The sequence below is a fragment of the Pelodiscus sinensis genome, chromosome 6 (assembly GCF_049634645.1).
Source record: "Pelodiscus sinensis isolate JC-2024 chromosome 6, ASM4963464v1, whole genome shotgun sequence".
NCBI lineage: Eukaryota > Metazoa > Chordata > Testudines > Trionychidae > Pelodiscus > Pelodiscus sinensis.
Genome location: NC_134716.1, coordinates 19,518,280 through 19,533,354, shown reverse-complemented (window position 1 = coordinate 19,533,354; position 15,075 = coordinate 19,518,280). Strand labels below are relative to the sequence as shown.

Below are 15,075 nucleotides of genomic sequence, written 5' to 3'. Positions count from 1 at the left end.
AATATCCCGTGTTTCATTTGCATATTCACGTTATGTCGCTATTTCGAAATAGCGCTATTCCGAAATAACAGATGCTTTTAAGTTGCGGTTATTTCGAGAGAAAACCCTTCTCTCAAAATAACCCTTATTCCTCATACAATGAGGCTTACCAGTTATTTCGAGAGAAGGGTTTTCTCTCGAAATAACCGTGTCTTAACAGTATCTTTTATTTAAAAATAGTGCTATTTTGAAATAGCGCCATAACACAAATATGCAAATGAAGCACGGGATATTTAAATACCAGCTTCATTTGCAATTTCGAATGTCTTCATTTGCATCCCTCTCTCGAAAGAGGGTGCAAGTGTAGACGTGCACCAATCGTAATCAGCTCTTCACCTCTGTTTTAGAGCTTCCTCCAAAAGTCCCCCAGGAATGTTGCCATTAGGACATGTTTTCCCTTCCATAGATTGCACCCCAGAAACATGATGTTTAAAGAATGTAGCTCAGCGATGAGCAAGCAAGAGTCACATGACTGGCCTTCCTTCATCTCAGTGGGCCATAGAACGCCGAGGCCCACTGGAGTTATATCTGTGGGCCCGGGACCTCCTGTGTGCTCCACTTCCTCCCGCACATTGGGTCACCAGAGCTCTGCACTTCCTGCTCCTTCCCCTCCCTCTGAACACTTTCAAAGCACCATGAATCACTTGATTCCCGCTCCTCCCCATTCCTCCCCCAGTTGGAATGTCTGTTTGCAGAGTTCAAGCTCTGGGAGGGAGGGGGCAGAGCAAGGACAGAGCGAGAATCAGGCAATTCATGGTGCTCCAAAAGTATTGGGATGGAGAAGAATAGGAAGTGTGGGGCTCCAGTGCCCCAGTGCATAAGAGGTACGTGCGTGCGGGGGCAGATGGGGTCTATGGGCTTCAGCTTACCCACTACTGATACAGCCTGTCAAATTCAAAATTTAAATAGAGTTTAAGGTGAATTTAAATGTTGAATGTATCGTTCTGTATGCAAATGTAGGGTTTGATCCTTCCTTTTATTTATACTGGGAGCATTGTGAAACCTGAAAACCTGAAGTTTCAAAAGAGAAAGAAAAAGAAACCCAACCCCACAAGTCAGGCCCCCTAAGATAATTGATTTTCAGAATCAATATAAAAAATCATCTCAAGCTAAAAATCTCCGTATTTTCCTTGGGAGGTATTGAATCTTTAGATTTCAAGCTTTGGGTTTGCAAGCTTTCCTCAGCACTAGGAGGGTTAGAAACAAACCTTATTAAAATCTAGCAGGTAAGGCCTGTTGTTGATCGGGCAAAGTCATTTTGCCTAGATTACACTTATAGGAAAGTTCAAGAAATTAAATATATGTGATAGAGTTTTTTATTAAAGTGCTTGCAAAAGGGAAATAAAAACACTTTTAAATTTGTAGGATTTCAACTTCAAACATTATTCATTTTATTGAATAAGTACCTTCGGGTATGTCTACACTACCACCCTAGTTCGAACTAGGGTGGTAAGGTGGGCAACCCGAGTTGCAAATGAAGCCCGGGATTTGAATTTCCCGGGCTTCATTTGCAACTCCGGTTGCCTACATTACCACCCTAGTTCGAACTAGGGTGGTAGTGTAGACATAATACATAGTAAATTTGAATCAGAAACTCTCAAATCAGAAACTCCATTACTCCTTCCATAACTAATTTGAATTATTTTGTGATTTGTAAAAGTAAAAATGTTCTTTGCACTAGAATGACAGTTAAATAGGTGACTTGATTTTAATTTTGTTGGCAAATATTTTTTATGAACTCTAATCATAATAATCATGACTTTTTTCCAATGAAAAACAAAACTAATTATTTAAACCTTTTGTCCAGCATATTCAGGTGTAAAACCTAGTGCATTCAGCTAATTTAAGTAGCAGGATTGTTTATGCAAAATTTGATATCTGTAGGTAATCACAAAGTATAATTTTATTTTACACAAACAAATACACAAAAAGACGCCTCAAAATGTATAATAGATAAAAGCTGAGATGCTCACATAATATGATTACAGTAGATAGAGCTTTAAGGAAAATAATAAATATCATGATACTCGTAAAATAATGAGAATTGGCAACATTGCTAGTGGTGTAACCCAGTTGAATGCAGTGGAATAGCTCACAATTTATAATGGAATAAGAGAGATCAGAATGTGGACCTCAGTTTCAAATATTTATGATCAGCATGTGCATATAAAACATGAAACTGTCCAGGCTTCAGTCTTGAGAAGACTTATGCACCTGACATACACGTATGCAAAGTTAAAGTCTTTGCCAGGTCAGAGGCCAAAGTAGATATTCTGTACATATCATGTTGTTGTCATAGTGTGTGTCATTTCTTTTACCTTTTCAGGGAAATAAAATTTTGTTTACAACAATTTTAAATATTTTAAAGATATTATTGTTGCCTTTTCTTGTTTATTTTTAATTTAAAACAAAATGTACACTTTAATTATTCAGGGCCAGATTTAAAGCTGTAGTCGGTGTCCTTTCTGGAGTTACTACATGCCTTGCATTCATCAAGCCTTCTATCAACAACATCTCGTTAATGTCACTAGGTGTCCCCTGCACAGCTTTGCTTATTGCAGAGTTGAAGAGGTAAGTGTCTTTCTTCTGTGTGTGAAGCAGCCTTTCTTGGTGCTTGTTTTTTGAGGGTTTCATTATAGATACAAATATAATTTTTGAATTTTTGGGCATATCACCTTTCAAATGCATGACTCGTATACAGGCTAGGCAGAATCTCAGTCTGCGTACTAAAGGGTTCATTGCTCCCCAAGGCTACATCTACACTGCGGCACTATTTTGGGATATTGGAAGTATCCCGAAATAGCTATTCTGCATCTTTTGAGCAAGCCCGTTATTTCAAAATATAATGGTCTTGCTAGTCCAACATGCCTGTAAACCTCATTCCATGAGGAGTAAGGGCCATTTCAGAATAGTGCTCTATTTCGAAATTTGGCACTGTGTAGACTTCGCGAAATTTCAGAATAAGCTATTTCAAGGTAAGGGTGGAGTGTAGACGCACCCCTAGTGGGAACTGGGATGGTAGAGAACAGACAGCTCTGACTTACACACACACACACACACGCAAGCCCAATAGTTCTGACACACACACGCACACACCCAAGGCACAGAGGACAGGAAGAAGATGACGATAAATTCCAAGTGTAATCTAGTGCAGCCCCTGTGGTGTTGTCATGATGGTAGTGTGAGCTGGCTCTGTAAGAATAACGAATGTTATTGTTACAGAAACACATTGTGGTAATTTTTATTAATAGACATTTAAATTATGCTTCCTAGTAGGGATGTGAACGACTAGTCGACTATCCAATAAGCAAATGCTTATAGGCTAGTTGATACGCTAGTCGACTAGTCGCTCTTTCAATCAGAAAGAGGCAGCAAGGAGGGGAAAGAGGAGTGGGTGCTTCAAAGCAGCAGCGATGCATGGATCCCGGGGTCTGCTGGTATGAAATGCCGCATACAGCCCAGGGCCATCTGGGAGGGAGTTTGGGTGAAGTATGAAGTTGTGTCCTGGGTTGGGGAACTAGGGTAACAGGGGCTTGATTTGTGACTTTGGGCAAGAGGAGGTTGTGACCTGGGTAAGGGGACAAAGGTGCAGGAGGGGGTACAGGGGTTTGGGTTGTGACCTGGGGAAGGGGATTGGGGTGCAGGATCTGGGAGGGGATATGGGTGCAGGAGGTGGGGCAAAGGGTTTGGGTTATGACCTGGGGAAGGGGATTGGGGTGCAGGATCTTGGAGAGGATATGGGGGCAGAGGGTTTGGGTTATGTGGGGCAGGGAGGCAAAAGGTTGGAGTGCCAGAGGCATTCTCTAGCTGGGAGATTTACTTGCTTGACTCCCAGCCAGCAGCCTTCCCAAGCAGACTCGCTACCTGCCCTGCCCCCATACTGGCTACAGGGGCCATGTGGTTTTTGAACAGCTATGAGCCTGAGTGAAAGGGAGGAGAGTGCTTCGCAAGAGGCCTGTTGACAACAGGCAGCTCCCATTAGCTGGAAACAGGCCAATGGGATTGTGCTGGGTGCTGGAGCAGCGCCTGAAGCTTCCCCTCCCCAGGATTCACAAGTGTTCAGAATCACGCAAGGCTGCAACAGCCAATTTTCTCCGCAGCATGCAGGGGAAAGGCAGGGCATCTGCCTGAGGCTCCCCACTGCATCCACCAGTCAGATCTGGTGGCTTCGTGGGCCAAATTCGGCCCATGAAGGGTATTTTTTGCAAAACCAGAAGCATAATTTTCTTTTTGTAGAAAGACCAACAAAGCTGATCCACACTTCATCCTAGCCAGCATATAATAAAAAGGTCCTGTCCCAAGAGACCTCATATTGCATAACTCGTATACTGAATTCTCTGATTGAATAAGTAACATTTAATGCCACAAGAAATCTAGGCTACTGAGCAAAACTAGGGGCAGGCTCCAGCACAGAATTTAATCACTTCCCAAAATTGAGGTGAACAAATTTCATTACATTAAAAAAAAAAAAAAAGAGTATTCCTACTTTGCAGGCCATGCAGTGTAAGCTAATTCCTTGTACATACATTGACACCTGCTTTGGAGGGCAGAGCAGCTCAACGACAGGCCAAGCTGCTTATGGCCACAACAGATGGCTCTTTTCCCTCCCCAGCAGGTTAGTTTCCTCAATCCGCAGTCAAACTCCAGCTTAACCTAGATTGGGAATTTTATTTCTGAAGTTCAGAAGCATGCAACACCAGTTAAATTGCTCTTGTCAAAGCATTTGGAGATGTTTCAACTTTTAGGATAATATTATTTGGAACTGTAGATTACTTAAATTAGTAATGTGTAGAAAAAATCATTAACCCCCGTTTAGAAAACATATATTTATATTACATAAATGTTTTTCAATGATTGCTACCTCAAAGGACTAAGTGAAAATTTGACCCAAAATTTAGGGTTTTTTTTTTTGTCTAAACAGATTTTAGATTACTTAAATTCTAAATGCAAAGAAATGTTTTGATAAAGACAGAATTTAAAAAAATTTAACTAGCTTTCCCTTGTGTTCTATCAGTGTGACTGGGTCCAAATTGTGTTTAACCAGTTCTTGTAAACCATACTCCAATCTGAGTATTTTTGGCAAAGCTAGTAAAAACTCCAGTGCAAAAGACTTGTAACCAGTTTCTAGTAGCTTTACCACTAATCTCTAACAATCCACTTTACCACTGCCTCTAACAATCAGAAAAAACACTCTGCGTTAAAATGGTAAACATTTTACTTAAATATATTTGTTCTTTTCCTAAGGCAGAATGAGTTTAGTGGTCCCTTCCAGTTCTATGAGATAGGTATATCTCCATCTTAAAACGTGAAACACACTAAACATTTCATTTATATGGGTGTCAATTAATTAAAATCTTGATCTTAAAAACAAATTAAAAATGAAAGACTTCAAGTGTAGTTCTTGTCTGGAAAGTGACTTGCTAATAGTGACATAGGAGAGTTCCATGTTTATCATCTCCCAATCAATCTCTAAATCAATTTTTCTTAGTTTACAAGTAAAAATATAGTAATTTTAGTTTTCCCCCCTCTTCTTGTAACTGCTTACCATGCAGAACTCACCCTGATATTTGAAAGTCAAGGTGGGTATTTCTTATGCATCACCCCAAGTTAAAAAAAAGATGCTGTAATTGGCAGTTAGGTCTCTATCGTGCAAAGAGAACTGGACAGGCAGATTCCTGAATTGTCATGGTTTTTGTGGCAGGATTAGGGCTATTGCTGATGCTTCAAGGAGAATGGATTCCAGCTCAGGCCTCTAGAACTTATTTGGCTGTAGTCCTAACAAGAGTAAAAAAAAAATGTTGTCCAATAGCTGTGCTTCAGTAATTAAGAATCCAGGAGCAGAGCTACTGAGTAAACTTAATTTTTATTTGCATAGTCTCTTTTCTGACTGTGACAACACCTCAAATTGATGGAGTAGATAGTAAGTAAAAGTTCCTCTACATATGACTCTTTCAGAATGCTTCATTGTGTGTAAAGCAGCTGCAGGCTTCTTAAAGTTGTGCAGCCTAATGTTCTGGATTACACCCCAAAGCTGAATAAAACCAAACTCTATAGTGACTGATAATGGCTTCTTCCTTTTCTTATGTCATTTTTTTAGGTGCGACAACTTGCGTGTGTACAAGCTAGGTCTCTTTTCAGGTCTTTGGTGGTTATTAGCACTTTTCTGCTGGATCAGTGACAAAGCATATTGTGAGATCTTGTCTTCATTTAACTTCCCATATTTGCACTGTGTATGGTAAGTACTGTGTGTAAACTTTGTTTCATTTAAAGAGAAATCCTTAATACAGATGTATTCACATAAGCTGTCTTCTGCATTGAATATTATTCCTTTCCCATGATGAACAGCTTTACTGGTAAAAGACTTCCAATCAGGAATGTACACACATCCCATCCACTTAATAGATTTATGTGCCCCTCAGGCCTGTTCAGTTTCTGCAGACTCTAACTTCACTTTTACTGAAAGCAAAATTTCTAGTCCTCATGAATGCTGAACCTTCCAAGTGCAAACCTATGCAATATTAGGAGTCTGAAACAGTGGGTCTGGGAGATGAGAAATCTTTCCGTCCTTAAAAAAGCCATAAAAGCAGACAGATAGTTAAGGAAGGTTAGAGCTCAGTGCCACTCCTTCATACCTATCCATATTTGAATAAAAGTCCCTTTTATTCAAGGCCATACTCTCAATATTCTCCCCCAACTCAGTGTAAGTGGCTTTTTGCAGCATATTCAAAAGTCATCAAGTTTAGATCAAGAATGCTACAATTCACTGCATATTTGTATACAGTCTCACATAACCTCATGAATAAACTAGGGAAATACAACCTACATGGAGTTACAGGCAGTCCCCGACTTACGCGGATCCGACTTATGTCGGATCCGCACTTACGAACGGGGCTTTCTCGCCCCGGAGGTCGAGGTAGCGGATTGCTACCTGCGAGCTCCGGGGCGAGAAAGCCCCGTTCGTAAGCTGCTCTGGTGCCCCTAGTCTGCTGGAGACCGTCTCCAGCAGACCAGGGGCACCGGGCGGGTTCCCACGCTTCTGAGGCTTTGCCAGAGCAAAGCCTCAGAAGCGCGGGGAACCGCCGCTGCTGCCGCTCCAGTCCGGGTGCCTGTGGTCTGCTGGGGACGGTCCCCAGCAGACCACAGGCACCGGGACTGAAGCCGCAGCCGTGGGGGGGTCCCGCGCCTCTGAGACTTTGCCAGAGCAAAGCCTCAGAGGCGCGGCACCCCGCTGCCGCTGCGGCTCTGCTCCCGGTGTCCCTGGTCTGCTGGGGGGGGGGCGCACGGCTAGTGTGCCCCCCCCCAGCAGACCAGGCTTTTGTTTTGGACCCTGGAGCAGAGCAGCTGGGGCGCTGCCGATTGGTCCTGCAGCGCCGCTCTGGGCACTACTGGACCAACCCGGCAGCACCCCAGCTGCTCCGCCCCAGGTCCTGATTCAGCCGCTGCTGGTCAGTTTCAGCAGTGGCTGAATCAGGACGCCTGGGGCAGAGCAGCTGGGGTGCTGCTGGGTTGGTCCAGTAGCGCCGAGGAGCGGTGCTACTGGAGCAACCCAGCAGCACCCCAGCTGCTCTGCCCCAGGCGTCCCCAAGTCAGCCGCTGCTGAAACTGACCAGCGCTGACTACAGGAAGCCCGAGGCAGAGTTGCTCTGCCCCAGGCTTCCTGGAATCAGCGCTGATCAGTTTCAGCAGCAGCTGACTTGGGGACGCTTGGGGTTGTTAAGTTGAATCTGTATGTAAGTCAGAACTGGCGGTCAGTTTCAGCAGTGGCTGAATCTGGACGCCAGTTCCGACTTACATACAGATTCAACTTAAGAACAAACCTACAGTCCCTATCTTGTACGTAACCCGGGGACTGCCTGTACTATAAGGTGGATGCATTATTGGTTGGATAACCATTCCAAGGCTGCATCTACACTACGTGGAAGATTGATGCTTCTGCGGTCGATTTTCCAGGGTTTGATAGACCCACTAAATCAGGGGTGGGCAATAATTTTTAATGTCCGGGGGGGTGGAGGGGACTCCAAGATTTTGGCACGTGGTCTAGGGCCAGAAACTGAGAGATTGACCAATGGGAGCTGAGATATTTTGCTGGGGGGCAGGGGGCGGGAACAGCGTGAGAAGTCTCCCTCCTCCCTCCCCAACTGTCCAGAGCAGAGAGCAGCTGGCTTTTTAAAGTGTGAGCTGTTCTCTATCTAAGGTGTCTTATGGGCCCGGGGCCACCATTTTCAAAGGGCCACTGACAGAGCTGGTGTTAGGGGCGGGCCGTGACTGAATTTTGGCCCGACCTCCCAAATTCTCCCCCCAGCTTTTTTTTCTTTCTTTTTGCTTGACAAATTTTTGTCTGGTATTTTTTTAAAAACCATCTGGGAACCCTATAGGCAAGTCGGGTAGTCGCCCAGGGCCGCCAATTGGTTAGGACCGGCCCTGTCTCAGGGTTCCAGTGAAGCGGCCGCAGACCAGGTCTGTTGGCTTGGCAGGTCGGGTCCGGCCCACTGGCAGCCTCTTGCCCACCCCTGTGCTAAATCAAACTCAGAGGGCGCTTCCAACAGCACTGGTACTCCTGTTCTTCACAAGGAGTAAGGGAAGCTGACGGGAGCGTTTGCTCCCATCAACTTCCCACTGTGTGGCTGGCATAGAAACATGATTTAAGATACGTCAGCTCCCAACTACATAATTAATGTAGCTGGAATTGAATATCTTAAGTCGACCTTCTGCTGTAGTGTAGACCAGGCCCCAGAGAGTAACTATCAATGGTTTCACATACTGAAAGGGCATAATGAGTGGGGTTCTGCAGGGATCAGTTCTAGGTCTGGTTCTGTTCAATAACTTCATTAATGATTTAAGTAATAGCATAGAGACTACTCTTATAAAGTTTGCAGATGATACCAAGCTGGGAGGGCTTGCAGATGCTTTGGAGGAGAGGATTAAATTCGGAATGATTTGGACCAACTGGAGAAATTATCTGAGGTAAAAAGAATGGAATTCAACAAGGACGTACTCCACTTAGGAAGGAACGATCAGTTGCACACTTACATAAAGGATCTGATGACAAAGGGTTCTGGGGTCGGCTGATCCCCATCTAGACTACCGCGCTGTGCCGACAATCAGCTGATCGGCACAGTGCAGCAGCCATTTTGATGTAAATGAAGCGGTGATTATTTTGCTATGTCTAGTAAACTCATCTACATGGCTCCGTCGATGGATCCATGTAGTCTAGACACACCCTCAGGGATGTGAGCAGGAGTATTGTAAGTAGGATACAAGAAATAATTCTTCCACTCACTCTACTCCACTATGATTAGGTCTCAGCTGGAGTATTGTGTCCAGTTATGGGTGCCACATTTCATGAAAGATTTGTAAAGTAGGGGAAAAAATCCATAGAAGAGCAACAAAAATGCTCAAAAGTCTAGAAAACATGACCTATAAGGGTAGATTGAAAGAAATAATTGGGTTTGTTTAGTCTGGAAAAGAGAAGACTGAGAGGGGATGTAATAGCTTTCAGATACCTAAAAGGATGTTAGGAGTGAGGAAAAATTACTGGAGAATGGGACAAGAAGCAAGGGATTTAAATTGTAGCAAGGGACATTTAGGTTGGACATTAGGAAAAACCTTCTAACTCTCAAGGTGGATAACCACTGTAAGGCTACATCTATACTGCAGAGATATCCTGAAATAGCTATTCCACGTCTTTTGAGTGTGCCCATTATTTCAAAATATAATGGGCATGTTATTCTGACATTCCTGTCAAATAAACGTCAATCCACAAGGAGTAAGGGATGTTTCAGAATAGTGATTTATTTCAAAATAAGTGCTCTGTAGACAGCGCCAAATTTTGAAATAAGCTATTTTGAAATAATAAGCAATTTGTAAAGCTCAGTTTGGGTATCTTATTTTGACCTATGGTGCTGTGTAGATGCACCCTGATAAACTTCCTAAGCAGGTTGTGGAATCTCCATCATTGGAGATTTTAAGAGCAGGTTAGACAAACATTGTCCAGTATGGTGTAGATAGTAGTTGGTCCTGCCATAAGTGCAGGTGACTGGACTTGATGACTTCTCAAGTTTCCTTACAGTTCTGTGATTCTATGATAGTTTTCCATATGCTACATCTTGTTAGTCCAAAAAGAACAGGGATTGGCACTAGCCATGCTCAGGAGGGATAAGAGAAAGGCATTGGGCTGAAAACTTGGTGATCTATTCGACACGTATACTAAAGCCATATGACAGTTTTTTTTTCCTTTTTGTTTTCTGTTCTTAGGCACATCCTCATTTGTCTTGCTGCTTACCTAGGCTGTGTTTGTTTTGCCTACTTCGATGCTGTCTCTGAGGTCCCTGAGCAGGGCCCTGTCATAAAGTTCTGGCCCAGTGAAAAATGGGCTTTCATTGGTGTTCCCTATGTCACCCTCCTTTGCGCACAAAAGAAATCATCTGTGAAGATTACATGAAGTCAAGCACCTAGTGGAGGGTACAGTCTGTTTTTTCACTACAGACAGTGATTAGATAAAGGTGCATCTAAGGCTGTTTGTTCTGAGTGATATACATATGGTGTTCACAAGTAATGTGTTTTGTTAACACATGGTAAAAGATGACCTTTCCTTTCTTTTCTGGAGAGGAGGCCAGAAGATTATTTATGGTGTGCTTGCACATTTATATTATAACTCCTGCAGTAACACTGTCTGGCTGTGTCTAGACTGGCAAGTTTTTCCACAAAAGCAGCTGCTTTTGCGGAAAAACTTGCCAGCTGTCTACGCTGGCCGCTTGAATTTCCGCAAGAACACTGACGATCTCATGTAAGAAATCAGTGCTTCTTGTGGAAATATTATGCTGCTCCCATTTGGGCAAAAGTCCTTTTGCGCAAAAGCTTTTGCGCAAAAGGGCCAGTATAGACAGCTCAGATTTGTTTTACGCAAAAAAGCCCCGATCGTGAAAATGGCGATCGGGGCTTTTTTGTGCAAAAGTGCGTCTAGATTGGCACGGACACTGTTCCGCAAAAAGTGCTTATGCGGAAAAGCGTCCATGCCAATCTAGATGCTCTTTTCCGCAAATGCTTTTAACGGAAATTTTTTCCATTAAAAGCATTTGCGGAAAATCATGCCAGTCTAGACGTAGCCTCTGGGTTTGGTTTACACTCTGATTTTTGGTGTAGCATCCACCATGATATAATTCTTTCCAAATATCAAAGTTAAAGATATTTTTCAACTTAGGCCAAAACACAGGATAATGAGAGCTTGATTCTCTTTTCATATTGGTTCTGTTGGTTGTTTGGGGTTGTAGAGGAACCTGCTAGCCATTACAAACGTAAGTGTATGTGTATATATGTGTGCATATATTCAAATGTGGTAAAGTTTAAGGGTGAGACTTTCAAAACATTTGGCACTAGCCTAAACTGTTCCCTCAAAATTCTATGGGATTTGTACCAATAACTTCACTGGGAGTAATGTTCAGCCAATACCCAGCAATTTTGAAAATTCCATCTTAAACTATTAACATTAAAGTTTGGATTAAACTATTTATTAAACTATTAATACATAAAACAAAACCTTAGACTCCAAGTTCAGTTGGTGAGAGTTAGTTTCTGACTAGTGCAATGCAATGAATGCAATTATAAAGGTAAATGACCACTTAAAATCGTATTTAGGGCTTGTGTTCCCTTTCACTAAACAATTAAGTTTAAAACGTCAATGATTATATTCTTTGAAGGAATGTGTGCCATAATTTTGCCCTTTATATGAACCTGTCTTGTAAAACATAAGGGATAGTATCTAAATCAAGTGTAGTTTTAAGACTCCTGTTCTTTTTGCTAGTTAAGGCTATGATTGAAAGTCACTTGAACTGAAATCTTGCAAGATATTTTCACAAGTTTTTAGAATGCAAGTTGAAGAAGTCACTGATCTTCTGAGACTTCTGCTATCTTTATCTATTTTGATCAGCTGCTCTTGTGAGAGTCTGGCTGTAACCGAACCAGGAGAGAGGATCCATACAGTTTGAGATCCAAACTAGTTCCAAAACTATGAGGCTGTGTCTAGACTACATGCCTCTGTCAGCAGAGGCATGTAGATTAGACACATAGGCAAAGTCAAATGAAGCCGCGATTTAAATGATCGCGGCTTCATTTAAATTTACATGGCTGCTGCCCTGAGCCGACAAACAGCTGATCAGCTGTTTGTCCGCTCAGCGCGCTAGTCTGGACGCTCCCCTGCCGACATCAAAGCCCTTTGCCGGCAGCCCCGTTATTCCTCGTGGGATGAGGTTTACCGGGGCTGCCGACAAAGGGCTTCGATGTGGGCAGGGGAGCATCCAGACTAGCGCGCTGAGCGGACAAACAGCTGATCAGCTGTTTGTTGGCTCAGCGTAGCAGCCATGTAAATTTAAATGAAGCCGCGATCATTTAAATCGCGGCTTCATTTGACTTTGCCAAACAAACAAATCTACATGGCTCCGTCGACGGAGCCATATAGTTTAGACGTACCCCGAGAGTGGGTTCAAGGAATTAATTTCAGGTTCTGGTCTGCCTCTCTAAAATATTTAACTTCTAAGCAATATCTTACTTTGTTGCCATAACTAGGAGTCAATGTGATTAAAATCTCTACAGTAATATATAAAGTTTCCCTCCATTTAGAATATATATTATTACTTATAGGGATAAAAGATAATTTTTAGTTTTACAATATGTATTGTGAAAAATCAAACTGAAGTGCTCATAGAGCATTACTTTATTCCAGTTTGTTAAATATGCAAACCTAGTAATTTATAGCTGTAATAATTATGCTTTTCTAGTTAGCTGAGACCTCTATTGCTTTACTTGGGATTGCATTTGGGAGTTGTGACTGTTACCCAGATCTGGTCCATATATAACGAGTCTCGGGGATATTTCTGCTTTACCTTATTCTAACACCTAACACTTTAATTTTGCTTAGATGGGAAGTATGGTTGTGTACTTTTATGAAACAAAGCCTGATAACTGATGATGAGTGTTGTAGAGCTGTCAGGTGGAACCAGCTCTTCAGTATCGCACACTGACAGCCTGATTCTTTGCTATCTTATCTCAGTTTTGGCTCCATTGGCTTCAGTGGAACCATTTCTAACTTACACTGGTATAAGCAAGAGGAGAATGAGGTCCGAGGACTTTGAGCGTTCTCTTACATTGAGCTACTCTTGTCACAGAAGTGAACTTTACAACAGGTTTTATTTGAGCATATACTACTGAGAGATGACCACCCAGATCCTCTGCTGTGCAACAGTGCAGCTCTCGTGGAGCTGGGCAAGGGAGAAAATGCAAGGATCTGCTCCCCCAGTGCTGGTCTGGCAGTATGTTGGACTGGCCTCCTGGTGTAGCTTAAATCACCTCAAAGGAAATAGTGTAGCACCTGGGGATCAGTGGGGTATAGAGAGGCCTCAGCCAAACTGTTTATCCCACAGCGAGGAGGTGAAGGCTGGTGAAGGAGCCACTACCTTGGCTCTATACCAGCAAAGGGTTCCTAGATACTAGGCCAGGAGTGGACAATAACACATCAGCAGTTCACCCAGGTTAGTTCCTGGCAGCCCTCCCCCCCCGCACTATATTGACCTGCATGGCCATAGGTACCATCGATCGTGGTTCCCATTGGCTGCAGATTGCGGAAGCAGCGTGAACCAGGACACTGCTTCCTGCAGCTCCATTGTCCAGAATGGCAATCTGTGGCCAATGGGAGCCGCAATCACTGGTACCTGTGGCCATGCAGATAAATATAGTGGTGGGGGCCTGCCAGGAACGAATCCTGGTGGACTATATCTGGCCCGAGAGCCAGTATTTGCCCACCCCTGTACTAGAGATACCTCCATTGGTCAGCTGTGCTAGCCTTAGGGCCCCAGAATCTGCCTGTGGTATATCATGAAGTGAATATAGCACACTGGAGAGTCTGGTACAAATAGTCCTGTAGAAAAACAGTTCATCCCAAATGCTGCTGAGTTCTTCATTACAGAAATACAAAAGATGTCTGAAGAAAGTGGTATGTCACGCTAGACTGATCAAACCTTCCTGTTTCAAGCGCCACTGTCCGTGTGCCTGAATAACATGGTTATTTATTAGAACATGGTCCTAGAGGAAAACACAACTATAACATGGCGTGAACCTAAACTTACCCTGCGCCAATGGGCACGTTAGTCTAATTGGAAAAATCATCAGTGACTAACAGGATGAAAAGGCATGATCTGACTCTCAGCTGCCCTGCACCTAGTTATTTCTAGCAATGCAAAATGCTGCCAAAACATTAGCATCAATGTAAAGTGCTACCACAACACTGTACTCAACAATAATAGGAAATACAGAACAGTTGAGAATCAGACACCCCCCCCACACACACACTAAAGGCAAATCAATGACTCTTCCAATTTGTCTACAGTGTTTGTTTTCTCTCTCTCCTTGCAGTATGTATCATTTAGGCTGAGGGGGAAAAAAACCCTTTTAAGTAGGATCTGCAGCCAACTTTTTTCACTTCAATGGTCCAATCCTGTTCCCATTAAAGTCAATTGCAGAATACTAGCTGGTTTGCAGGGCCTTATTTCCCTATAGTTCAGAAGTATACCTAACACCCAGTGGAGACCCAAGCACACAGATCCATATTCTCAATAGCATCCTTTGATTATTTTGGGAGGGTGTCCACACTGAAGTACTTAGGCTTGATTTTTCCCAGCACAGCAGATGAAATCAAAGGGAGCCACTGAGCCTCTGACAAATCAGACACTAGGCATGAGATTCTGTGTTGTCTCTCTAAGAAGTACAGCAAATAACTGAATCTGCTGAGAGGATGATTAAGGCACCTTAATCTTTGTGCTACGCTGGTCCTTGATTGCTTCAGGGACTGATATGGCCACCTGAATAACTTAGGCCTCTTAGGGCTATATAAGTTTTATAGGGCAGTCCTGGGAGTCTGATGGAAGTCACAGCACTGCCTGAAATTTTCACAATACTGCATGACATGGCCCTGTTTTCCAGTTCTCCCCTCCCACTCCTAGATCCACCCGCAGTACACCCCCTGTGTCAGATTTGTAAGTGGATCCT

General features: G+C 43.1%; 1 protein-coding gene across 2 annotated transcripts in view; it reads left to right on the top strand.

Moving 5' to 3' along the window:
- ACER2 (alkaline ceramidase 2) overlaps positions 1-12,174 on the top strand; it is a 30,986-nt gene extending 18,812 nt beyond the window's left edge. For both annotated transcript variants that reach the window (XM_075931493.1, XM_006129982.4), the window contains exons 4-6: positions 2,473-2,610; positions 6,137-6,274; positions 10,294-12,174. In XM_075931493.1, coding sequence (XP_075787608.1) covers positions 2,473-2,610; positions 6,137-6,274; positions 10,294-10,480 — 463 coding nt within the window. In that variant the 3' untranslated portion in view covers positions 10,481-12,174. The remainder of the gene's footprint in view (positions 1-2,472; positions 2,611-6,136; positions 6,275-10,293) is intronic.
- Positions 12,175-15,075: the final 2,901 nt, after the last annotated feature.